Raw genomic sequence first — 27950 nt, 5'->3', positions numbered from 1 at the left:
TTGAACTTTCGAGTCTACTGCTCTTAAACCGACTTCATAAGGGGCCTAGTGGGCAAATCCTTCGCTTAATCCATCCCATTAACAAGCTACGGCATGTGTGTGCTAAACTTTAGAATTCCTAATGCACCACTAAGGCATTGAGCAAGCTTGAGAGAGAGAGACAGCATTTCGCTAGATTCCTAGTAGCCAAAATCGACCTTGAGCTTGCTAGTGACTCTAGCTAGTGTGACATTTTCCGTGTGTGTGTGTGAGAGAGAGAGAGAGTTGAGAGTGAGTCTCTAGATCAACCATCTCTCATCTACTGTGCTTCACGCTCTGCTGTAGTTGAGTGTTTGGGCATTCTTGAAAAAGTAGTTTTCTGCACATCGCAGCTCTTCATTCTTGGTCGTTGATTCAACATTTAACTGTGCATGAGCTTGACACTCCCCTGCCATTTGGCAAAAAGACTTCCGTTCTCTTCTGTGCCCACCAGTTTCTCCACTAATCTGCTAACTAGAGCACGCCCAATTCTGATTATCACACTGGTAGCCCATCAATGCATGTACATTATATCGCAGGAGAACAATTACTCATTGTTTGCTACAAGCTGTTCTAATTTTTACCCAGCATTACATTGCCCAAGTAATGTAGCAGAACTGACTCTAGTTATGTTACATTGTGGACATACAGCTTACTTACCTGCACCAACATTGTTGCATTCTTTGTTCTCCATTCTTGAGTGGCATCACAGATTTCCCAAGCTTGACATTGCCCAAATACCAGCAGAAACAGGGTCAATCACTCTCCCCTCATTCACACATTGCTTGATTCTTGGATTAGCGTCTTTTTGCGACAACCAACTAGCATCCTCCTTAAACTAAACTTCCTTCCTTCTCTCATTGAGTCGGCCAACCTGAACTTCATGAACCAACACCCCTGTTGATTATGCTGTCTTTTGCCATTCCAGACACACGGAGATGAAGAGCTTCAGGCGGAGCCGCACCACCACAGTGGTAACAGTACCATCCCCATCTCCTTCTTTTGATTTTGATCTTGGTTTGGATTTAGATAGCAGCCATGGCAGCAGCACGCCGTGGAGGCTCGAAGAGATTGTAGCCAGAGCAGGGGAAGAGGCAGACCAGCACTTTCTTGAAGTGAGTCTAGATGCAATGCCTGATGAGGTCCTCGCACTTGATGTGAATTGCTCCCCAGCAGAAGAAGACCCAGAATCCAATTTGCTTGCAAATGAAATGTGGGAAAAATCAACCCCACCCTTGCCTCAGAAAAAGTCCGGAAACCTGTCAGGCATTTTGAAGAAGAATGTGTCACATGAGCTTCCACCCAAAGTGAAGATAAATCCAGTTGCAACCAATTTCTCTGGCAAGTTGAAACAGTTTTCTCAAGAACTCACTGCAGCACCAAATAGTAGGATCAAGCAGTTCTCACAGGAATTGAAAGCAGAGATCAAAAGGATATCAGGAAACTTAGGAGTGGGTTTGAATAAGGATTATGGCATGATTAGAAATGGAGCTCATGCCGGAAGGAAGAGGGTGATGTCTAGAACAAAATCAGGTACGCAATATGCTCTTCAAGGACTGCAATTTATCAGCAAGGCAACAGGCAACTCCCAGGCAGATGCTCTTTGGAAAGCGGTGGAGTCCAGGTTTCATCAACTTGCTGTTGATGGCCTCCTCTCAAGGGAAGATTTTGGCTTCTGTATCGGTAAGTGTTACTTGAGAGAAGATTTGTTTACATGAGTGAGATTCGTTGAGTGAGCTAAGGATACAGCTGTCAATGTCGACAATGTGGAAGCGTAGAGTTAGAGAGAGAATGAGAGAGACTTGCTCGAACCAACCAACCAAGGAATTGAAATAGATGATTATACAATGGGGGTAGAGTGCTGCTCTTATATTCTCTCTCGGGGGACTTTAAGCACCCCTTGCAGGAATTGCCCGACCTAGACTCATGCCAAGTAAGTAAAATAAATACTAAAATGACAATATATATAATTAGGATCCCACTGGGCATTCACTTGAGATGCATAAACTTCAACAATAGCTAGATGCTTTGCCTATCAACAAAAGGGGTAGTATCAAAAACATGTGATTACCTCCATGCCATGTTTGAAAATTGTGCTAGAAAGAAAAGAGAGAAGATTGTAGAATCAGCTTCTCTTTATTAGACAAGAGATTAGAGGTTAGCAGCATATAGACATAACGCTTTAGAAAAGCGGATGTTTGCCTAAAAGATCTCTTAGTCTATCGGAGATAACTTCAATTTGACACTCGTTTGAACATTGCATAAGCAAATACCTTTTCGGTTTTCGTAAAGCATATTAAAGACCAGCTTTCAAATTTGAATTCCTTCTATACTCCTTAACAAGAAATGCATTCATTTGGCTAAGCACACACAAAAATTAAAATATACAAATAGCATGAGAACATATACTGGTATCAATGGATGATGCCACTGCAGCTGCATGACACAATTGTGAATCCACATAATGAAAAGTGAACTGGCATCACCAAAAGCTTCGAATCCATGTGTAAGCAATGTGCAAGGGCAGGAGAGGAAACAAGACAGCTAGCACATTGACAATGGAAAGGAGATCTGAGATTGCAATTATGTGTGTAGGAAATCGGAACGATGGTTTATTGTTTCACAGTTGAGTACATTACCGTCTGCCTAGTAATTAAGGTTCACAGAATCTGTATGCAGGGATGAAGGACTCCAGAGACTTTGCAAAGGAGTTGTTTGATGCTCTTGCCAGGCGGCGAGGTCAGACACTGCAGTCCATCTCTTTAGAAGAGCTGAGAGAATTTTGGATTCTCATCTCAGATCAGAAATTTGATTCTAGGCTGCAGATCTTTTTTGACATGTAAGTCATCATATTGTATAACTCCTCACTTTGAGAGCCAGCAATGATGCAGTTCGAATGCAATGTAGGTGTGACAAGAATGCTGATGGCAGAATCTCAGAAGGAGAGGTGAAGGAGGTAAAAGCATTATGTGGGGGAACACATCTAATTTCACATCATATTATCGCGCCGTCTGTCCCATGAAATTTGCATTGTAGGAATTGATGCTTTAGGTAGACCCATAGTTAGGAGAACGTTTTTGGAACTATATGAAAGGTTGTATAGGCTCCGATTAAGCTTTGACCATTGGATTTTCTTAGTAATGCATGGCATTTGTTGTTCTCTGGCAGATTATTGCGCTGAGTGCATCAGCTAATAAGCTTGCCAAGCTGAAAGATCAAGCTGATGAATATGCAGCTTTGATCATGGAAGAGCTTGATCCAGACAATCTTGGCTACATTGAGGTGATTCTTTCTCTCTGTGGCAACACTTTTAAAGCTTAAATGTCATGACTCTCCTTCCTCTGAGGCCTTGTATTTGTGCTCTTACAGATAGCTCAGCTTGAATCTCTACTCTTAGGTGAATATGGTGGTTTTATGAAAGATCCACATACCAACTACAGCCAAACATTAAGCCAAAATTTGGGACCACCCACTAGAAGGAAAAGCTTGGTTCAAAGGAAGACCAAGGCAACCATGTACTTTGTGTATGAGAATTGGCAGAGAATGTGGGTCGTGGCTCTGTGGATAATTGCAATGGCAGGGATTTTTACATGGAAATTTCTACAGTACAGGCAAAGGGCAGCATTTCAAGTGATGGGCTATTGCCTTTGCACTGCCAAAGGAGCTGCTGAGACCCTTAAACTCAACATGGCTTTGATTTTACTGCCTGTGTGCCGCAACACAATTACTTGGCTCAGATCCTCACCGTTAGGGTCAGCTGTTCCCTTCGATGACAATATAAACTTTCACAAGGTGCATTACACATGCTTCTTGTATTGCTACATTTATATAATGTCATAGAGGAACTATCTATCACAATTTGTTGTGCATGGTCTCTTCAGAATAGTCAAGATATGCAATAAAAGCAAGCATCTTGATGTGATTTGTGTTAGAACTACTGCAAAGTATAGAATCAGACAGTTGATTCCACAGATGTAGTCATATATATTTATGAACATTTACAGAAGTTTTAAAGATGTTAGCCAAGTATTTTTCCAAGACATGCTGATCTGCCAGGTTGTCCTTACAAAAGCATACTCTTAGTTTCGTCACTCAATATATATGTGCAATAGGTGGTACTGTGCTTGACATTTGTGGGTACAGAAATGTGCTGATTTATGTGTTCTACTTGGTAGTATTGTATGAAATTTACCTGCAGCACTCATATTTGCATCATACTGTTTGCAAATGTTCGGAAAACAGACATGTGTAATAGGTGGTTACAATGCTTGATCCTAAGTGATTTGTCATATAAAACCGTTTTGGTCTAGTTGTCATACATTGCTCAACATTCAATTGCAGCTACTAGCACTTCGGTTTTATTGCTTGTACTACTACTTGTGCTGGCATGGTGAATGCATGTCATGGGAAGAGAAGAATGTTAAAGCATGTTTCCTAATGTACTCTGTATGCTAATTGCAGACCATAGCAGCTGCTATAGTTGTGGGTGTTTTTCTTCATGCTGGCCTTCATCTTACTTGTGATTTCGTACGGGTTGAACTCTTCAATAAAGAGCAGTTTGTGGCATTACTGGGAGCAGATTTTGGGTCAACTAAACCATCTTATAGGGAAATAGTTTTCACTACAGTGAGTCTCTCTGGAATCTTCATGGTAGTACTCATGTGCATAGCCTTTGTTCTAGCTACTCGATGGTTCAGAAGAAATCATGTCAAGTTGCCATGGCCCTTTCACCGTTTAACAGGGTTCAATGCATTTTGGTATTCTCATCATCTTTTTGTGCTAGTCTATGTCTCGCTTCTCGTACACTCCTGGTTCCTCTTGCTTACTCGCGATTGGAGACAGAAAACGGTATGTAGGCCTTTTCTTGCTTTTCTCCTTATGGGTTAATTGTTGCTGTGGTTGTATATGCTCCTCTAACTTGTATTGCCAACAATTGCAGACTTGGGTCTACCTGTTATTTCCAGTTCTTTTATATTCAGGAGAACGCACACTCAGGGCACTTCGAGCTGGTCACTACACAGTGAACATTGTGAAGGTGAGGGGTTTCACACTCAAGTTTATTGGAATCTCAGCTTGGGTGGTGCATGCACTCAAATACACCATTGCCACATGCCTTTTCACCTAATCACTTGCTCTGTTTGCTAGTTTGAGGATGCTCCTCCATAAGAATAGTGAAGACATAAAGTTGAAATGCATAGTTTCCAACATCTCACCTTGCATATGGGAATTATCAAGCAATTGCACATGGGTCTTCGTTTACTTGATAGAATGTTTCATTTCCAATTTATGCCTAGCCCTATAAGTTTGAGTGTTGGGTTTTCACACTCAATTTTACTGGAAGCTCAGCTTGATTGCTGTGTGCCATTTGGTACAGCATGGCCATATACCTTTGCACTTACTCACTTGCTGTATCTGCTTGTTTGCTGAATGAAGGACATAAAGTTGGAATGCTTAGTTTCCAACATCTCACCTAGTGTATATGTACAACTAAGCAATTGATATGGGTCTTTCTTTACTTGATACGATGTTTCATTCCATTATACTTTTATGCCTAGGATTACCTGCAATGTCTTTGAGCTTTAGTCAAACAGTTTTAAGGTGTATACTCTGCACCACCTCAAAACCATGAACTATCTTATCCGTGAAGATTTTGAATCCATGCCACATAACATCAATTCAAGCCTTGTTGATGCCGAAAGATTCATGCCTTTCTTTAACACTCTTTTAATGAGACATGCTAATGAGTAACCTCTGTGCAGGCAGCCATTTACCCTGGGAACGTTCTTGCATTGCATATGACGAAGCCCCCTGGTTTCAAATATAGGAGTGGAATGTACCTCTTTCTTCAATGCCCGGAGATATCAACTTTTGAATGGTAAGCTGCCAAGGGGGTGATCTTAACAGCATTTTTCACGTGGTTGACAATCTCTTCTTTGTCCAGGCATCCATTCTCAATCACATCGTCACCGGGTGATGATTGCGTGAGCGTACACATTCGAACAGCTGGGGATTGGACATTGGCAATGAGGAATCTGTTTTCCAAGGTGACTGGCCTCATTTGGCTTTCTGTGTTTGTTTTAACCATACAGAATGTTTCCCTCTTTTGCCCAACAAAGCTCATTTGGTGTTTAGGGCAGATCATGGCACCTCCAGTAGGAGGGAAAAGTGGGCTATTGAGAGTGGAATACAATCTCGGAGATGATTCAAAGTAAGCACCACCCTTCATGGATTTGATAGCCCCTTTAAGTGGTTCATGCTATCTCTTTTGTGATGCACACAACACACATATATGTATGTAAATTTTGCACAAATGGCTGTCCACAGTTTCCTTGTAAGTGATAAATGACATACCTTGGTGAAATATGCGGGAATAGACTATATTGCATTCGTCCTTTGCATGTATACAGGGCTGCTAATAAGATCATTTTCCCTATGTCCAATCATGGTTTCTGTTAGGTAATTAATCATTAGCTAATTCATGAATGTGAGGCAAGTACAGAGGTTGCTGGCATATTCTGCATACTGATGGGTAGCATGCATTTCCATCTTCGCTTAATGTTGCTGATTGTGGGCTTTCGATAGGCATGAGAGTTCAACTTACATTTTCTGGGCTGCAGATTTCCGAGACTTCGAATAGATGGTCCCTATGGAGCTCCTGCTCAAGATTATAGGAAGTATGATGTACTTCTTCTCATTGGACTTGGCATTGGAGCAACACCCTTTATCAGCATCCTCAAGGATCTTCTTAACACAATCAAAATGGGAGAACAACAGCAACCTCAGGTCTATGCTGGACTGTTTGCTATTGAACTGCATGGTTGTGCCTTCCATTGATTGCTGTTTAAATTGCATACAACACTGATGGGTCGAAGCTTGTTTTTTGAAGTATTCTCTTGCTATCTCCTCAAACTCTTCTATCCCTTGCAACTAGTGACAAACAAACCTTTAATTTAAAGGTACATAATACGAAAAGAAACTAAACTTAAGATTGCTATTAATATTCCTACAACTTACATCTACATTGCTTGTTGTGAATTGATTGTTAATGCATGTTTTTGGCTAATTAACACTCCTGATTGTCATTGTTGCAGGATGTTGTACTTGATTTCAGCTCAATTTATGAAAATCCAAGCCCCAGAAAAAAGAGGAAGGCCAGATGTCCAACCAATGCTTACTTTTGCTGGGTGACAAAGGAGCAAGGATCTTTTGACTGGTTTAAAGGGATTATGAATGAGGTTGCAGAGATTGATAGCAAGGTATGTTGAATATATTCATTATGCAAATACAGGAGACATGCTCTTTAATCATATTATGACTCTAAACACCCATTTATGGAAGGTGTTCATGATTAAGGGTTTTGAAAGTATTTGCTCAGAGATGGGTCTAGCTCTGATCCATGAGCATGCTCAAGAGGTTCACCTAAAAAAATCATCTGTCATGTGCTTTCAAAGGGTTTTAAAAAAACCTCTATACTTGCATGCTATGAGGTAGTAAAACAGCCACTTTTCCTCAAGAAACTTACAATTTTTTCCAAAATGCTATAAAAAATGGAGTCCTGTTAAATTTTCACAATTTTGGCAGATATAATACCCCTTATTGTGAACTCGTGTGCTATACTTACGTATCTGGAGGTGCACCTTGAGACATGCTTGCATGTGTGTACATTGTTTGCCAAATTATGTACTATTGCACTCACACAACCATGTGCTGAAAAGAGAAAAACACATTTGTCATGCCTTAAGCGCCATCTTTTGGTCACCTACTGATTCATTAGTTACGCAACTACCTTCATCATGTAATGAGAGAGAGAAAGAGAGAGACATGAAGAAAAGAGATATATCACTGAAACTGCCTAACGAGGAGAAAGATGTCCTAAGCTAGAGCTAAAATGCTGTCCATGAACAGAGGTACAGATCTGGAATATTAATCTTAACTCTATTAGTACATTTGTGGTGTAAAATGCTCAGATCAAAATATCTCTCACTAGAGACTGAAGGAAAGAGGGGCTGTCAAATCTACATATGTCGTTGTCGGTGATGATTATCCTGTTCTGTCGATGGTTGCGTGATGGGCATGACCTTGGTAGAAGTGGGTGTCTCACTTGAAACTGTCGTAGCTCTATTCAAACTTGAGCAAGGTGTTCATCAGGTAGCCATGTGAAAACCTATGGTACTGCTAGCTGTGAAGAAGTCTGACAAAACACCGTCTAGAAGGCTTTGCTTGAGAGAGAGAGAGAGAGAGAGAGAGAGAGAGAGAGAGAGAGAGGAGCTGATGGCTAACAGGCTGTGATTGAGCTGCACAATTACTTGACAAGTGTGTACGAGGAAGGGGATGCTCGCTCTGCACTCATTACAATGGTGCAATCCCTTCATCATGCCAGGAACGGGGTGGACATTGTCTCTGGCACACGAGTAAGACTCTATATGTGCTCCACGACCCTTCACTTTCACTGTGAGTCACGCTTTATGGTCGGTTTCCCTCATTTGATTCACTTTGTACTTCGCTCTCAACAGGTCAGAACCCACTTTGCAAGGCCCAATTGGAAAAAAGTATTTTCAAGGGTAGCCAACGCTCACAAAGGATCCAGAATAGGTACCCCACTCATCTCAACTTTTACACTGATGATGCAGGCACTCACGCCTATATAAAATTTGTATTGCATGTGCTCATTGAGTCATTTGTTTGTGCTACCAAAATTAGAGCTTTCTACACAGGTGTGCTAATGTTTTTTTTGTACATCATGCTTTCCACTTGGGAGTACTTTGATAACATCTCATATCAAACTTAAACTTGAAGTCTAGTACAATCAGTATCTAAGAGTTCATGACCCCTACCCATTTGATACAGTGGGATAAATCTCTAGGAAAAAAGAAAAGGACATGCCTTTGCTTTGTAAGCAATTCAATCGAATCAACATAGGAAATCCCCCCCCTCCCCCCTTCTTCCCCTTCTCTCATTTACTCTAAAATCGAACACATCAAAGCACAACAATATACATTGCAATGTATGCTTTATTCTTTATCTTTGTGAATGACCTAGGGCTTGTGCTCGTGTAAGGAGGTAGATAGTGATCTTGGAGAGTCTCCAAGTGCTAAGAACCCTCGATTAACACCATTAAAGAGAAGGATGTTGGGAGTTCAATTGAGAGAGGTTACACACAAGCGAGAGAAGACAAAGAGGACATATGATGAGCAAGTCCGGTACATAATAATAACTTCATTTCATGATAATTATGTGCTCGCCATTGAACACTACATCAATATATACCAAGCTCGGAAAGTTCTTGAAAACAATTTTGGGCTAGAGCTAAGAAAAGCAAGGTGAGGCGTAAGAAATAGTTGTAAAGTTCAACCAAGGAGGATATTTTGCGTCTCTAGTTGACACGGTATCCTTGAGAGAGAATTCATGGCTAGGATTAGGTGTTAAGATCTCTTTTTTTCTCGACTGTCACATCCTTTGATTGTGGGAGAGAGCGAGAATTCTTGGATTCCTCCTCCCCTTCTTCCTTTGAGCTCTCCTTCTTCCTCTTCTCTCCAATTTGTCTCAATACACCAATGATAATGCCCAAATTCCCCTCCTTTTGGACATTTTGCGAAAAATAGCATAAAAAAGGTGTTTCTTTTTCTACTTTTGAAAGGCCGCACCCAACCACATGCATCTTCCTTTCCATTCCAAGTTGCTTCCTTGAAGGCGTGAACCTTTGCTAGCATAAGGAGTGGCCCAAAGGTCGCTCAGGGTGTGAAACCCACATACTGAAGTGTTGCCAATGATAACTCAAAGTAAGGCTACTGCCAACGGCAGCTCGCATAACTACACACGGCTTGGGAGAGAGATGAGCCAACGCTAGCACACGGCTTGGGAGGGAGATGAGCCAACGCCATATCTGAGCTTAAGGAGCTCCCCGGTTGGATGCTTGTAGAATGTGCTTCATTTTACATATATAGAGCGTGGATCTTTCATTTGCAATCACTTGTGAGATTAGTGGGGTGCCACGTGCCACCTCTACATCCTTCCTTCCTTTTTAACCTCCAAGAATCCTTAAACCACCATTAACAAATTTTTTTGGCGCTTCTAAATCCATTTTGGGTCCGATTGAACCCCTAAAAAATCTGATCAGATCTCGAACACATTGGTTGCAATTCAGATTTCAATTTGAGTATGCCAACCACCAAATTTTCCAATGATGAATCAATTTGACACTAATCCATGGTTTCTCAAAAACCATAGAACTCACATAAATTGAGTAGTTTTTGCCATATTGGCCTTGTTTTGGTTTCGATTGAACCTGAAAACGTATGGTTCGGTCTTGAAACCAAATTCTATCCATTCGGCATTATTTCTAGCATAAATTTCTTTCGACCCATCATTTCCAACCAAATCTGGCATACACACCAAGCATTGTATCACGTTGCTATTTAAAATGCATCATTTTAAGTTTTAACTGCAAATTTGGCGAGAACCTGATTCGATACATTGGCATACATGGTAGCAAACCCTTATCAATATTAGTCCTCATTCTCAAGTAGAACCTACATAAAACCTTGTAAATGCAATTTGAACTGTGCTTTTCATACCGTGCCCACATAGTGGCACGACATCGCGAATTGTGATGCCTAATCTCAATCATGGAGCCTCTCTCAAGGAGCTTTCGTGTAAGGTAGTGATGATGGAGGACATTACAAGCCTTGTAAATAGGCTTAAAAGCATAGTCACTCAACTCATCTCTATCAAAATGGGAAGTGCTCAATGATGACAAAGTTGCGATTGTCTTAAGTGCTTTGCGTAAGTCTTTTGATAATCCAGTCACAATGCTTGATGAAAAGGAACAAACACGAGTTACAAGATCGTATAAATCCACTTTCTTAATTGACTTCAAAGGGAGTAGCACTCATAACCACTACATCAACAAGTATCTCAAAACATTACAGTTGGAGCAAGTTATGACACTTAGCAAAGGATCATTACAAAGTAACAAATGGAATCATGGTGGTTAAAAAGGATGTCATAAAATCTAATATCTAACCAACCCAAATGATTTTCTCATATTAAACTGATCATTTAATGTGGGAGAATAAACAGGAACAAGGGTTAAGATATAGACTTGTGCTTATAGATCTATCTCTACCTGGGACCAATGGTAAAGGGGCCCAAATGAGAGGTGATATATCAAAGAGCAAGGCTAACCAATGGAGCATGAGACTTTAGGGTTAGCTTCATTGAAGACCTCCAATAGTTAGTGTAAAAGTCCTTTGACCTTAGGTAAGCTAGGGCTGAGCTTGAGGTGGGAACCCGGCCCAAGCTTGAGGTGCTTGAGATGCTCGAGGTGCCTGATGACCGATGTGCTTGAGGTGCTTGAGATGCTTGAGGTGCTTGATGATTGAGATGCTTGAGGTGCTTGACATGCTTGAGATGTTAGGGTTGTACATGAGGTGAGAACCTAGCCCAAGCTTAAAGTGCTCAAGGGCCAAGCTTGTGGTGGGAACTAGGCCTAAGCTTGAGGGGCTTGAGGTGTCAAAAGTCAAAGATCCAATCCCTACCAAGGAGGGGGCGAGCCCTACATGAGGGGGGATGAGAGAGAACACCCACACACATACACACACTCACACAAGGCATGCTTAGTACAAGAAAGCAAAGGGGACACTTGTCAAGTTCCTCCTCCTGTTGCCCTCATGGTGTGCCTGAAGTCTATTGGTTGGCCACCCAAGGGGTCCAATGAGAATTTAGGAGATTTAATTAATTGTCTTTGCATTTATCAAGTCCTCTCTCTCAAAGGGGAAAGGGGGATACTTGTCCCAAGGCTACCCTTGTTGCTTGTAATGCCTCTTGCTTGTGATTGGCTAGACTTGGAAGGGTCCAATGAGCTTCAAGCATGAGCTACAAGGGGGGGTCGACCAAAGCAAGTTAGGGGGTTGCTTAGGGTGTATACTCTCTCCCCCCCCCCCCCCCCCCCCCACACACACACACACACACACACACACTTCATTATGCATTGTGCAAAGTGCAAGAGCTCCCTCTCCTTCTCCAAGGAAGTAGAGGTTGAGAGCCTACACCAACACTCTTGGCTATGGAGTGCAAATCCAACGAAGAGCCATGCTTCAATGCTTAAGCTTGTCATCTTCTTCACTTTCATTGCTGTGCTATTATGTATGCTAGCAAGAAGAGTTATGATAAGTGAGGAGCTAATTCTTTCTCCTATGAAATGTTTCTTCTTCCTCTTTCCTACCCTGATTCTCTCCTAGCTCTCTCCACCTTTGAAGGTGTTTGAGGTCTTCGGACTGAGGCTTGGGATAGTTAAAGCTTTCTTCAAAGTTAATGTTATGCTTGTGATGCATGAAGCTTTCCATCTTCATTGCATCACCTAGGTCACAAGGAACACAAAGGTTGTATTGTAACGAGTCTCTCTTAATGGGAGAAATCATGATACAAATGCGGAGGGGGGTCCGACTTCACATAAATCCGGTCCTCAAATGTTGTCATATTCTCTAAATTCTCTCTCTTGCAAAAGTATCGTTCATGTCAAGTTAACTAATTGTTATGATTATGTTGTTCACCCGCTATACTCACAAAGTAATTCTCAAAAGTACTTTCGTTAATTTCTGCTACTCTCAAGTTAATAGGCCAATTCCATTACAAAGGATATCTATTACCCACTTGCAAGATGTTATTTAAAGACGACTCAAAGTGCATATGCATCTACTACATCAAGAAGAAGACAAAGCCAAGAGCACATGTAATAGATTGATATGAAGACGAAGATCAAGGTAACACTATTGGGCACTGATGACGTTAGTGGGGATGTCGTGGTATTTAGTCAATACTATGCATGATGCAATTGATGGTTATATTATCTTGTGGGTGACTACCATGGGTCTATACCTTGCACTTTCTTGTAAGGGTGAATCTGGGCTTATCCTGAGTTCATCTTGGTATATAACAATAATGAGGCTATTCCTAGCACTTTGCCATTATAGTCCTTAGTGAGATACAAGCCTCTCTGTTCATTGTGCTATACTCCAAACACCAAGGGGAGGATAGTTAGAGTTGGACTTGTAGCCTATGCACCTTTATGTGAACCTCCACTATGTGTAAGATGATATGATTATACATGAGCATTATGTATCCACCATAAATCCTAGAGTATCTACCATGAGACATCCAATATAGAAAAGGTATCCTAAGTATGTGCGAGTATCAAATGCATCTCTTGGAGGAGTAGCGACTCCCTTTCATCAATAATATCACCTTATTAATGAGCCTTAGATGCTACCCCTTTTCTTACAAAGGGAGTCCTTTGCTTCTTGATCTAACACTTGTGAGAGAGAGAGAGAGAGAGAGAGAGAGAGAGAGAGAGAGAGAGATTACTGTTTACAAAAGGCCAATGTGTGGCATATGAGACAAGTACCAAATTATATTCATGTTTGATGCCATCTCATTAGCAAAAATTCAAAAATTACTTCCTGGTAAGAGCTGGAATCTAAAAGAGCCGAATTTCTAGAACACTAGGTGATTTGTTACTATCTCTCTTCAAGTCTCTAGATTAGCCCATGACCTCATAGCGTGGGCCATGGTTGTCCTACTGAGGTGTTTGGTATTTTTTTCTTTCTGAGAGAGAGAGAGAGAGAGAGAGAGAGAGAGAGAGAGAGAGAGAGATTTATTTACGTTATGGAAAAGACCTAAAAGAACCATGGGGGCAAACATTGCAGAAATTACAAAAGAAGTAACGAGTGAAAAATGAGAAATTCATGCAAAAGATTTCCTTCTTAGTTATGCTACAAGGTTTAACATGCATTGAGTGGCTAATTGCTAAATAAACTTTGTCATGTGCTTATGGGCCATAGTATATAGACATGCTACTACTTAATCTTCAGAGCCAAGGTTTGTCTAAGGGATTTAGTTCTGCAATTTTGTGAGCTTGTTCACAAGACTTGCATGTTCCGACAAGTCGGTTTTCTAAAATTTCTTTCCTTTGCATCACAATCAGTGAATTCCGGCCATTTCATTGCACATTGTGGGGCGACCATTGAACCTATGGATGGCGAGACCTTATAAATCGCTCATGCGTTTTGAGAGCAGATCGCACCCTCTCCTGCAGCCTAGCATTTTTGGATTCCAGATCGCCCTTCCATTGGCCTCTCTCTATCTGGAAGCCATTTGTCACCCTCCTCTTGAGCACCATTGCTCTTGGAACCGGCTTCTTCTGCCCATCAAATGCACTATCTTTACTATCATTTGTTGTATTTACAGCCTTGCATCTGCATTGAATCTGCTGTGTTTTTGTGTTTCATATCTGTTTTTACAGCCAGCATTTTGCCCTTGATTCTTGTCGCATCGGGTATGAATGCAGCCCCAAATCTACCCCGTGGTGCTATCCACAACTCACTCTGAGTTGGATCTCATATGCACATCAAATCAGCCATTGAGGTGCTTCATGTCGAGCAGCTACATCATCCATCGAGTGAAGAGTAGTCTTGTATTGAGATATTACATTTGTGTACATTGCATTTATGCAATCTAAAGCAAATACTACATCGGCAAAATTGTTCGAATGGTTTCGATCGTCATAGTGGGTGCAAAAGGTCTCGTCGTAGTCCACGTCATGTCTCTGAGAGAAGCCCTTGACAATGAGTTGTGCCTTGTGCCTATCTAAAGAACCATCAGATTTATACTTGGTTCTATAGATCCATTTGACAGCAATTGGCATGCCATTACCAAGTCCCAAGTGGTGGTGTTCTTAATGGAATCAAGCTCTTTTTGCATGGCCAATTTAATAAAGTCCCATCCGTCTCAGCAATCTGATGCCACTCTAAACTTCGCGCCGTATTGGCATCAACACAATCTTGTGAAAAATTTGAAGTAGTTGCATCTCGCAAAGTCTTCAATAGCCACTTTAGTAATAATTAGACTTGCCCACGAAAGAGAGAGCTTTTGATACATCTTGCTCTACCTCTGCGTAACGGTGAGAATCATTGTTATGTGCATCATTTAGAATGGGTGCAGTCTACTACAGAGCCAATGGGACAAGAACTAGAGAAGAGGGTTCAATTACTTCAAGCTCCCTATGAAGGAATATGGTTGTTGAAGACCACATCGTGGTTGTGTATAATGTCCTTCATTGGATCATAAAATCAATATCCCTTGAAAAGATTATTGTAGTTGACAAACAATATTTTGTTGGACTTTAGGACAAACTTTTTTCTGCTTCTTCAATACATTGACGTATGCATCACTTCCAAACGTTCGAAAATGAGAGAGAATCAAGCTTAGTAAACCTCAAACGGGGTCTTCCTTAGAATTGAAGAGGTTAGAGATCGGTTATAATGCAAATTGCAATCACAACTGTCGTCGCAACTACTCCGTCCACAAAGACTTTGGCAAATCTCGATACTCATACATAGTCCACGCTATCTCAACCATTGTCATATTCTTTTGCTCCACAACTCCATTCTTTGAAGGCGATTCGATATTCCTAAGCTCTCGCTTGATGCCATCGTCCACACAAAACTGAATGAATGCTTTGATAGTAAACTCCTTATCTGTCTGATTGAATTATCTTGAACACCTCATTGCTCTCCTTCTCCACAAGAGTATGCCAATTCTTGAAAAGATCAAATGTCTCTGACTTCTATTGTGGAAACTATACCCAAGTATAGTTACTTAAATCATCCACTAGCAACATGAAGTAAAGAACTCTGCCCATAGACGCAGAGGTCCACAAAAGTCGGTGTGAACCAACTCGAAATCTATGATAGCTTCACATGTAGATTGCTTTCGAATAGTCTCTCTATGTTGCTGCCCACAAATGCAAGTAATACATTTCTCATGCTTGCTCTCAACATCTGATAAGCCTCCAACCATATAGATCAATCGGATCCGATCGATGACAAATGGTGTACTATTGAGGAAGATAAAAGCTTTGCTCTCGTAGGATCCCTTGGCTTTTGAAATTTGCTTGTATCATAGCTTTCACGCTCATAAGAGTGGAAGACTGTCATCATGGTCGCTTTCCAATGGCATAGTTTTTGCCATTCATTTGCCAATTCGTGGAAAAGGTAGGTATCTTTGATTGGTTGATCACTTGTGCTGGTGTAGGAATGGGATCAATCTCCTCACTTCTCATTGACAGGTGCTCCATCATAAACGTTCTCTTGTTGTACTTTTTCATTATGCATCGAAGAACATAAGAATCACCGCATCGTGTGGGAGAACTTGGATATGTGACGAGGCTAAGTAGAGATGGATGAAGAAAAACCTTCAAATCTGCTCACTACAAATGAAATCAGCCTCAAACGATTGAAAACATAAGGAAAAGAGCAGTTGAAAATTGCTGGTCTGCTTTCGGATTGTACTGGAGCATTGCAGAGGTCATAGAACCGGAGTAGATGTTTGTTCAATGGTTATGTCGATCTCCACCATGGAGCCTTCTCTATCACCCATGAAACCCTTGTAGCTGATCTCCGAGGCTCGATACGTAGTCTTAAGTTACTTTTGCAAACCCTCGTAGTCGATCTCCGCGTAGTCTTAAGTCTTTTGACTATACTAATGGAAAAGAAGTTGAGATCTAGCTCATGTAGGTGTGAGGTTTAAAAGAAGAGTATCCCATACTGAGATCCGATGTTGCCGTAGGAGAGGAGACACCCGAGGGAAGGTTGCCTCGTCCATTTTCAAGAAACCACGCGCGCGAGAGAGAGAGAAATGAAATGTTATGTTATATTAACGTCTTTAAAAGGCCAAAATGACCTATGAGACCAATTTGTTACAAAATGGTGAATCTAATACCATGTGTGGGTACAAAAGAACTAGATACTACTACTAGAATCCATCCTCATCTGCACTCTGGATATCGAGAGAGTATGGCTCGAATCCTCTACTGTAGTCTCCATCAGTGTTGTGTAGCCCCTCTCCTCAATCGTGGCCGTTTGGATCTCCGTAGCTCCAGTGCTCGATCGATGAGAGTGCCGGTAGTGGCCGAATGAGTGCGGGCCGAGCTCTGCAATGATGACTGCTCCTCTGAATGTCCCATATCTAGTGAAAAGAAATCTGTAATCTGTCTCTGGGACTGTCTCTCTCTATCTCTCCCCAGTAAAGTGTCTCTATATTTGTGTAACTCAAGTAGATATAGATGATCCTCATAACTCATGACCCTAGAGAAAGGACCGAAACCCTCTCTGAATAAGCAATGGAAATGGCCCCGTATCTCATAGTACACTTTGCAATGACATGTAATGTAGCTCTATCTCTGGCTTTAATTGGCATAAGCGGCATATCCTGTTGTCTGTTGGTATCCCTCTAAATCTACCAATCTCAATCTCCGCTGATGTGAGGATGTGCGTATCTGACCAATGGCACACCGCAGACCATGAGACATATGTGTGTCCATGTAGTTAAGGCGAATCACAAACCCATCTCCTGTGAGGTGGAGAAGATGCTCTATATAGCAAGCCATCTTCGTGCCCAACTCCTGTGGCGGCTCTATCCATGTCCTCATGGTATCCAGCTGGATCAGGTCTTGACGAATGAGTCTAGTAATCTCCACCCGTGTAAGAGACATCGAGGGTGCTTGAAGAGTATACTGGAAAGGGGGCAGCCTGTCCATGGTGAAACCATGCGTTTGAAACCTTAATGTCATCTGTGCATACCAGCATGAAGTGTCCCTCTGAAGAGCTAACTGTCTGGAAGACATAAGTTCTAGTCTAGCATATATGTCTCTAGTAGTATCCCACAAGCTGTGCACAAAGGAGATTGATCTGGTAAGCGCCTCAATTTCCATAGGAGGGGCAACTAGCTTTGCTCGAATGATAGTGTGGGGTATGGAGGCCTTGGCTTTGATCAATCGAGAGATCATAGATAGCAAGGACCTCTCCATATGTCTCCAACCATCCTGGCCTACAGAAGGTCCCCATGTTTGCACCCCATGCAACATAGCTGAGGCTACTAAGGTATCAAAGAGCCATCCTCGGCCTAGTGAAGACAATCCCAAGGTAAGTGTATATATCTGTATACTCTACAATCTCTTGACTATATGTGAAAGTCAGTGTTGATCTCCTGATCCATTGTGGTGTGGTGTTAAGAACCATAACCTTGGTTTTACCAAGATTTACAGACAATTCACTATCCTCTGCAAATTTGTGTAATGCATCCAACTGTTGCTGCATACCCTCTGGTGAGTCGGAGATCAACACAATATCATTGGCATATAACAACAATGGGATCCACGTCCTTGCCAGTTGGGCATCTCTATCACCCTCTTTGTCAATGTAATCAAACACCTCATCAACATACATATCAAATAGAGTAGGAGACAATGGGCAACCTTGTTTCACCCCAATGGTGGAGTGAACTAAATCAGATATCCGCTCCGGAGTGCGTACATATCCCATCATTGATCTGTATAGAGCCATAATCCCTCAAATCAACACTATGGACACCCCCATCTCCCACAGTCTGCACATCAATCGAGCTCTTGGTACCATGTCAAATGCTTTGCGGAAATCCACAAAGCTACAATAAATCCGTCTCCCATGTGACCTGCCCTCCTCAATGATGGCTTTGAGTGTCAGAATATGATCAAGAGTGGAGAAACCCCTCTTGAAACCGGCCTGGCCCTTTGCTCGTATCATAGTTACCAGGAACGGGAAACCGGAACGGGAACGTGGAACGGGAACGCGGAACAAAATGCCATTCCGTGTTACGAGTACTCACGTTTGAAACACGGAACGGGGATTTGGAACGGGAACTTGGAATGGGAACGGGGAACGGAGACCTGAAAACGGCCATTCCCTGTTACTATGGCTCGTATACCCTCACCTCTGCCCAATTACTCAATTGCTGCTCAAGAATGGATGCATACAACCGTGCCAATGTGTGCCCAACTATAATAGTGCGGTAATTCCCAGGCTTTGTAGGATCACTTGCTTTGAAGATGGGCACAATAGTAGATAATCTCCAAATCTCAGGTAACCCCTCACACATGGCACGATTGAACAACACTACAAGAACCTCTATCAACATATCTCTACTCTAGCATGTGTAGAGTGCTTTGCTACTAGACCATCATGATCATATGCCCTGTTGGTCGTCATCCTGTCAATGGCTCTCTTTACCATCTCAGTGGTAAAGAAAGTGCTGGTAGGTGGGTATGGCTTTGTAGGATCTAGAAGGGGGTCCTGTTCAGGAACCGTATATAATGATGAGGCATACTGCCCCACACATCAGGTGAAGTAATCATTGGGGGAGGGGAGTGCTCATGAAAGAATCGCCATGCCTCTCCTGAGTCTCTACTCAAGAACAACTGATACAAGTCTGGCTCCATTTGGGCCAAGTAAGCTCGTTTCTTTCGTCGCACTAGGCGTCGAGAAGGAATCCGAGATTATCTAAGTGATGACTCCTAAAAGAAGATCCCTCTGAAGCTGGGCTCTCATATCTCCGCACTCCTCATCATACCAACTATTCTGGGACATGCTCCCAAAATATCACCTCTGACCTGACTGAGTGTGTGGGTATGCCTTTAATGCTGCAGTGTCTCAATTAGTAAATTGGTGCACTCCTCCACTAAGAGGCCAAGACCAACTGTGCATAGACGGCTATAGATCTCCTCTGTATAAACTGAGTCAGTCTCTGGTGTAAATGGATATGTGACCTACCTCCTGATGTCTGGGCTGTACTATACTGAAATGAAATAGAAAATGTCAAAAGTGCACGATCCACTTCTACGTCCACTGGTCTAGCTCCCACTATGACATCTTGAATACAAGGAATAAAGCTCGGCTATGCCATAACATAGTCCACTGTACTGGTCCCGTGTCTGTGTGGAAAGCATGTGAAGCCGGCTGCTCGAGGAAATCGTTGCAAGCCATTAAGTATGGCTAACCCATGTGTGGAGTCGTCATCTCCGTGAGGTATCTCCCATACTCCGTCTGCTCTTTGTCATGTGAGCATCTGTCAAGCCCCAACTCACCCACATCCAGCTCTCTGAGCATCTCATTTGAAGTGTCATAGAAGACTGTTTGAGAGTTACTGTTTGGACATTGAAGTCCCCTAGGAGGATGATATTACCATTCGTAGAAAACTCCCATATATCATCATCTAGTATAGAGAAAGGCGACTGTCCTCTGGATGCAGCATATACTGACGTACTGGGAGGGGGGGGGGAAGTAAAATATGGTAATGTATAGCTCTCGGCCTGTGTCAGCTCTTGGCCTCACCCACATGTATCTAGCATGATCATCTCTCCATACAATATGTAGTAGTGGTTGTAACTCCTCCCTAAATAGCACTGCTACTCCTCCTGAACCTCTACTCCCATGCTCAGATCTTGCGATTGTCCTATGGGCTGTCTCCCATTTGTATCCCACCACATGTGGCATAAGCTGTCCGGGGACCTAATGCGTCTTTGAGAAGAAAATAATGTCCTTGTCTCTGAAACTGTCCTCAAAGGTACCAACGTCCAACCTCATAGATCCATTACAATTCCAAGTAGCCATCTTCAGTGTGGTCCCATAGGTCTCACACTGTCATGTAGAGCGCTGCTCTACAATCACCACCCGACCATCTCTGTGAAAGGCCACCTTTCCCTTCTTCCTTGCCGTCGTAATCTCTGGCATTACCTCTCTCATATGCGCAAGCTGTGAGAGAGTGATATCATCACCGAGAAAATTACTTTTCTTAAGAGTAGGCCTCTTTCTCAAGAATTCCTTCTTCTCTTCCAAGGAGGGGAAGCGTAATATTAGAGCTCTCCCTTTCGAAGATTCTCCCGGCCCATCACTCTTCTTGTCCACTCTCCATGTCTGTGTTTGAAGGCTTGTCCACCCCATCATGGATGTGAGGCTTGTGACCTCTTTTTCCACATTGTTTATGTCCTTGAGGCTGGTTACCCTCACATGTAGAGCATGCATCCTCCTTCTTTGTTCCTCTTCAAAGGTCATGTTAATAAGAGTGGGTGTACAAGGAGCTTGATAACCTCAATCCATTTTTCGGCCTTCTCTACTTCCTTTTGTGTTGCGGAGATGACCGCGGCCCATGACTTCTTCTCCTCACCTTCCTTGATAACCCGTATTTCTTCTCTCATGGTATTCAATTCTTCCATCATGGATGGTTGAATTTTGCCTTCTTCGAGCTGCCACTTTTTGCTTGTAGATTTCGGATGATGGAATCTTGGATGACCTCTTTCTCCTCCAGCGAAGCGATCCTCCTACACATTCCATCTCTTTCTTCGATCCATCTTTGAAGTATAGTGCTCCTCTCCTTCCTTCACTTTCAACTTCGTTTCTGCATTCTCTCATTTCTTTCTCTATTGCCGACATCCTTTTTCCTTGTCCGCATGAAAGAGGCTTTGTGGGCGATCGGCGAGGGATGCGTCTTCTTACACGTGGGGGAAGCCGTTGGGACTTCTTCGACGCTTCCCATGATTGAGAGAGAGAGAAGAAGAAGAGTAAAAAAAAAACCCCAGTGAGAAACGCGTGTGAATCCTTAAAAAACAGCAAAACACAGTGGAGAAACCTAAATAAATAGCAAGAAACGGTGACGAAACCCTAAAAAACAGCAAAAAACAGTGGCGAAACCCTAAAAACACTTAAAAGCAATTTCAAAACCTTAAAAACAGCAAAAAAATAATGACTAAACCCTAAAACAGTCAAAAGGCAATTTCGGAACCCTAAAAACAGCAAAGAAGTAGTGGTGAAACCCTAAAAACAGTGAGAGACCCATGTGAGAGAGAGAGAGAGAGAGAGAGAGAGAGAGAGAGAGAGAGAGAACGCCATATGTGACCCCTCGATCCCCCCCCCCCCCCCCCCCCCCCACCCTTTGGGGATGCCATATAGCATATACAATAGAGGAACAAATGACTGGGAAATGGGCTATCTATATAGAGCCAAAACTCCGAGGTCGGCCAACCCTACTAATAGCACCATGATGTACATGTAAAAATGGCCCAAAATAGGGTGTGTGGACAACGAGTGTGCGACTTGCCAATATGGCTTTGAATCAGACAAGAAACGTGGGTGGTCAATTTGGGAGCACACTAGTCGTATAAGTATGTTTGAAATCTAGGTGCGATGTTACTCTTAACATCATTCACACTAATTTCTAATCCTTCAGAATTCTCTTCTCTAGTGTTTGAATGTATGTTTGAGGGTTATTAAGACTTTATTCTCACGTAGGAAATTGCAGGATCTGTAAGGAGAGATGACAATGCTACTTGAAAGAGGAAACTCAATTATTGTGTATCGGGTTGCAATTGCGTGTGCAAGAGAGTATTTGCCTTGGTGTGAGACAAATCTCAATATAATGAGGCCTTGCATGGTTGTTTCTAACAAGTTTGTTGCAGACATACACAAGAATCATGAAGACTTTGATCGTGAGTATTAGTATATTCTCGCAGGGTATACAAACAAGGAATTAGATAGCCGCCTAGGGTTTTTGAGACCATTTCCTTGTTCTGTTTTCAGCTCATTTTTTGGTTGTTTTACAGATCCGTTGCAACCCTATCTCTTGCCATTGTCGCCCTCTTTTCACGAATGATGTGCATATTGGAGATCATAACTAGTCTAACATCTGGTGATCTCAACAAGCTGCTAAATTATCCATTTTTGGTAGTGTAGTGGCGGAGATCTTTATCTTGAAGGCATTGCATCCATCCATTGTGTTCTTGGACTAATTAGACAGCCTCATCCATTTCTCCTTAGCTATTTTGATTCAACCAATAGTAGATACCATATCCTAACCTATTTGTGTACATATGTGACGGCATACCAAATCCACCTATCCAACCTCTTTGGGTGTTACCAAATTGGAGCCAAATGATTTCAATCAAAGACAACTATGACGAGAGTTGTAGACATCATGAGGGCTCCACATTGCCAATTACTTGTTGTGCATAGGAGAAATTCATTATTAGAAGCTTACATCTTTAGCTCCATTTCCAATAGCTTATCTCTACCTTTTGGACATTTGGGTGTTACCAAATTGGAGCCAAATGATTTCAATCAAAGACAACTATGACGAGAGTTGTAGACATCATGAGGGCTCCACATTGCCAATTACTTGTTGTGCATAGGAGAAATTCATTATTAGAAGCTTACATCTTTAGCTCCATTTCCAATAGCTTATCTCTACCTTTTGGACATCATTGAATCAAAGCAGAGATGTCTCTACCGTCGTGAGTAGCCAAGCCCTAAAAGTGAGGTGCGTAACACAAATCAACCCTAGAAAGTGGGGTGCCCTTCTTTTTATAAGCATAGAGATTGGACAAATGAAAAGCCTAAGGGTGGATAAATGAAATACCAAAGGTTGGACAAATGAAAATCCAAGGGTTAGGGGCACCCAAGAGGCTAGGCTAATACCTATATAAAGATCTTCTGGGGGCATTTGTAAGGAGCGTCAGTTTTGGGCAATCTCTTCGAGCTTTTGTGAAGATGACCAAGGCTTTGAGCTTTCTTGAAGACGGAGAAGGCTTGAGCACTTAAAAAGATCAAGAAGGCCTCGAGCACTTATGACAACAACTTTTATTAGCCATCTTTTGCAATATAAAAGATTTACCCTTGGGGGACACTCGTTTTTAGGGCCAACGCTTCTAGGGAGGAACTCCATTTTCTCGTGTCCCTTATGTTTGCTCTCTCTCTCTCTCTCTCTCTCTCTCTCTCTCTCTCTCTCTCTTTCCAAGTTGAAGTGTTTGCTATTGTGATTCATCGTCTGTTCTTAACGTACAAAAAGGTTTCATTGGCTTTAGAGCTCAGTCGATTGTTCTTCTATGAAAAAACTCTGATCCCTCCCACAGTAGCAGTGAAGGATGATTTCAGAGTCTACCTCTTAGGAAAGTGAAGAGGAGAATAACAATGAAGAAGTAGAGCTCAGGTATGACAACAAAGAGAGAGGGATCTTGTAGAGAGTATTTTCTCTGAGGTTGTTGATGATGAAGTAGCTAAAATAGAAACCATGCAATAGTTTCTTGTTGCTACCAAGGATCCAAAGCTTTCAAAGTTCAATTCGACAAAGGATCTTGATATGGCGGTAAAGCAGTGGAAGGCAAATAATCTACAACTTTTATTAAGAGCGACTCAAGAAAGATTTGTTGCAATAGAACGAGAAGACATAAGGCTTGACTCAAGATAGGGTTAGACAAATTTATGAGGAGACAATATGTTTTCCTTAAAGCAACTAATGATTTGCACTTTAATAAATCTAACACAACTGAATTTGTGATAATTGTCCATTTGTTTGTGGATGAAAAGAAGAAGAGAACTTCAATGTAATCTTCAAATTCTCACAAAAAACTTGCCAAAACAAACTTGTCATCTTGGGATCTCTATCTAAAAGAAGAAGAAGGCATCCAATGATATTGAAAGATACGAGTATTGAATAATTTTGCCATATAATCAGCTTTGATTGTCCTGTTTACGGGGATAAAATGAGTCTGCTTATTGAACTTGTCTACAACAGTCCATATGTCATCATGCCCACCTTGTCTCTTTGAAAGATAAAAAATAAAGTCCACAGCAATACTCTCCCATGGCCGATCTGGAATCGACAAAGGTACTAATAGTCCTAGTGTTTTATGTTTGTAATACTTCACTTTTTGGCGTAACAAGCATGTACGCACAAAAATGTCCACATCTACCTTGAGTTGAGGCCAAAAGAAGTAAGTATCTACTGCTTTTAATGTAGCCTCAATCCCACGATGCCCTGAAAAAGGTGGATTATGATATTCAATCAACACTTTTTGTGTAAGTTGTCATGTGATACACAACTTGGTTGTCTCTATCAAAGATCCTTCTTTAAGAGGATATCCTATAGCCTCACCATCGTGTAAGTTATCATAAACGTGTAAGTTATCATAAACGCTCTGAAAATTGGGATCTATAGCATATTGTTGTCGCCATCCAACTCATGATGAAAAATAGTAGTGACTGCTTGAAAATTTTTAAAAGTTTGAAAATGAACCTTCTGTAGTAAGAACATTGCCCCAAGAAATTGCACACACCATGCACGTTCCCAAGTCCTGAATAGCTCCAACCTTGGCTGGATCCAAGAAAGTGTATCTCCTACATGAAAAACTCGATTTTCTTGCCATTGATAATCAACTTATGAGATCGTAAAGTTTGAAGGACCTTTACAAGATGCTCTTGATGTTGTGTTTTCGACTTGGAGAAGATAATGATATCATCAAAGAATGTCCCCACAAATTGCCAATGTTCTCAAAAGATTTGATCCATCGTCTAATTAAATGTAGCTGAAGCATTAGTGAGACCAAATGCATCATTGAAAACTCACAAAGTCCAAAAGGTATACACTGCTGTTTTGTGAACATTCTCAAGAGCAAATGATGGCCACTTTTAAGGTCAATCCTACTAAAATGACTTGATCCGTGAAGTCGATCGAGGATGTCGTCAATCCTGGGTATATGAAACCTCTTCTTGATTGTAATCTTGTTGCGTGTACAAGATCCCTCCTCCTCCTAAACAAGCAAAATTGGTGAACAAAAGGGTGATAACTGGATTGAATCAATCCTCTCTTGAGAAGATCATTGACTTCACTCATAATCTCCTGCTATTGTGCCATACTTACAAGTTACTATGTATGGGGGATTGGTTGGGAGGTGAGCTCCTTGGAATCAAATCAATGGTATGATCCTCAGAATGATTAAGGGGCAACTCCCTCGGTAGGCTCTCTGAGGAACAATCCTACTGTTGTTTCAACAAATCAATTCTCTCTCTTTGCAAAGAAGGTAAATTTGCATTACCTTAGAGACCTGTCTCGAACAAAAATCAAGTAAGTAAATATATGAGATTTCATTACTTCGAAACTGCTGCAACAGACAGAATTGGGCTAGACTTTCCCTTGAATTTCACATATAGAGTGAGATCCTTTCCTTTGTGTTGAAGTAAAATCTTCCTTTGGGCAATTATGGGACATGGAATAAGGGAATTCTCATTGGGTGGTTGTAATGTTGATGGAAGATTGGGTAGGTAGATACCATATGAGAGGCATTAACGGGATTCACGAACTAAGGGAACTGTAAGCGATTTACTCGGATAATATATAGTGTAACATTATCAAAATTGTGAGGAAGGACAATTAGGCATGGGCATGTGCATGCATAAGGGCATTCTCTCCTCCTCAATGTTCATATCTTTTTATTAATAATAATGTTAACAGTATCCATTAGTGGTTAAAGTGCTTTTCATAAGTATTGTTTTTTCTTTGATTATGAGCACTCCTTGTGGTTGTGTTTTTGGTAAAGGTCATAGTCGGTGAGGTTGTGGTTATGCCTTGACATATGCAAGGTTTCCTTGTTTTGCTGCGGCTCCGTGTTTCAAGATCCTATTTGCTTAGTTGAGAAAGAGGCAAGACAAAGTTTACTGCATGGTTTATTTCCATTAAACTTGGAGAGCATGTAGACACTCAATAACGCACATGGGCCTCATTCAAGGTTGGCATTCATTGGGATAGTTGAAGTGATGGGTGAACCCTCAGCCATGAGGGGATGTTAATGCAGCTCACCAATTGAACTCTGGGTAGATGCTTATTCAAGGCAAAGATGCTTAGGTAATTGGAATCTAAGTACTTGCTAAATCAAAGAAATGGAAGGTTTTCTTTTCCCAGTTTAAGAACCAAAAGAAGGGGAGATGCCTGAGGTAAAAATATCTGCAAACCCTTTGGAAAACGATGACATGTTATTCTGAATTTCTAAAATTTAGACTAGATTTTGATCTTGTTCTGCACCCACTATTGGGCACTGATGACGTTAGTGGGGATGTCGTGGTATCTATTCAGTACTATGCATGATGGAGGTAATGGTTATGTTGTCTTGTGGGTGACTACCATGTGTCTATACCTTGCACTTTTCTTGAAAGGTGAATCTGGGCTTATCTTGGATTCATCTAGGTATATTGTTTGAAGAACACGGTCTTTCTTTTTCTTTTTGCATGAAAAAGATCCTTCTCTTAGTTTTTTGATAGTGCCCAATGGTTCAAGAGAAAAAAGGGTGAGACTCTCCAATGCTGAATAAATAAATATACAATGGCTAAATCACAAAATGGGAGGTGACAGGTGTATGAAAGCTTGGTGCTGTCTCTCTGCTTGATGGGAGCTACCTTGTATCTTCTCGAAAATTTTACATATTTTAGGTGAAAAACTAGAATTTTTTTAGATTAATGCAAAAAACTAGGAATGTTAAATTTTTGTTTTTTGGTATCTTCTCGAAAATTTTACATATATTAGTTGAAAAAGTAGATTTTTAATTAAAAAAATCCAAAATACTAGAAAGTTTAGTTTACATATAAAATTTGAAAAGCTAGACTTTTGTTTAAATCAATGCAAAACTTTGGGTGTGAACTGGTTGGAAAAATGTTTTTTTTGTGAGCATTGGTTGTTGTAGTGTTGCTTTTAAATTTTGATGCATTTTGAGGACATCCTATTTGTATGTGTGTTGCAGGAGTGTTCTACTGTGGACCCATGATTCTGGCCAAGGAGCTCAAGGAGCTGGCACGCGAGTACAACCACAACTCCAACACCCGCTTCGAGTTTCACAAGGAAAATTTTTGACAAGATATATAAGTAAATATTCTCCACCCATTTTCAAGAGATTCCAGCTGATTTTTTCATATTGCTCAGGAAAAATCGGATTGGTTTTGTAAAGCAAAGAAATCACAAAAAAAAAAAGGCATAGAAAATCACAGGAAGAGTGATTTATTTTGCAATTTGTAACGTAGAACGGTGTTGGGATGTTCGTCCCTAATTAATTAATTAGGATGTGAATTTAAACCGTATCGAGGAAAGGGTAGTTAGTTTTTGAAAATGTGTAAGCGCGCCAGGACAGTCAGCATTTTGAAAACAAGATTCTAAAATCCAAAAATCCTTAAAGATGAGGCCTTACTACTACTTAATTGGAAACATATCGTCTACGCTTGATGATGCACTGTTGATTGTAGTGGTAATCC

General features: G+C 41.4%; 1 protein-coding gene across 1 annotated transcript; it reads left to right on the top strand.

Annotated features, from left to right (window-relative positions):
- The first annotated feature begins 63 nt into the window (after positions 1–63).
- LOC147454634 (respiratory burst oxidase homolog protein A-like) lies at positions 64–27692 on the top strand. The gene is made up of 15 exons (XM_086516524.1): positions 64–1701; positions 2698–2857; positions 2926–2974; positions 3187–3300; positions 3388–3810; positions 4480–4866; positions 4958–5053; positions 5778–5893; positions 5960–6062; positions 6156–6226; positions 6636–6801; positions 7110–7274; positions 8301–8429; positions 8532–8610; positions 27446–27692. Exons 1-15 carry the CDS (start codon positions 957–959, stop codon positions 27553–27555), a joined length of 2913 nt encoding a protein of 970 aa, XP_086372650.1. The 5' UTR covers positions 64–956; the 3' UTR covers positions 27556–27692.
- Positions 27693–27950: the final 258 nt, after the last annotated feature.

This window comes from Adiantum capillus-veneris, chromosome 7 (genome assembly GCF_014529385.1).
Source record: "Adiantum capillus-veneris isolate H3 chromosome 7, ASM1452938v2, whole genome shotgun sequence".
In the NCBI taxonomy this organism is placed as follows: Eukaryota; Viridiplantae; Streptophyta; class Polypodiopsida; order Polypodiales; family Pteridaceae; genus Adiantum; species Adiantum capillus-veneris.
This window is presented reverse-complemented; position numbering and strand designations above follow the sequence as displayed.

Bases quoted from the DNA above. Each gene is read 5' to 3' on its own strand.
- LOC147454634 (XM_086516524.1), top strand. From the start codon at position 957: ATGAAGAGCTTCAGGCGGAGCCGCACCACCACAGTGGTAACAGTACCA. The intron at 3,301-3,387 runs GTGATTCTTTCT...GTGCTCTTACAG, and splicing joins ACAATCTTGGCTACATTGAG to ATAGCTCAGCTTGAATCTCT. The intron at 6,227-6,635 runs GTAAGCACCACC...TCTGGGCTGCAG, and splicing joins AATCTCGGAGATGATTCAAA to ATTTCCGAGACTTCGAATAG.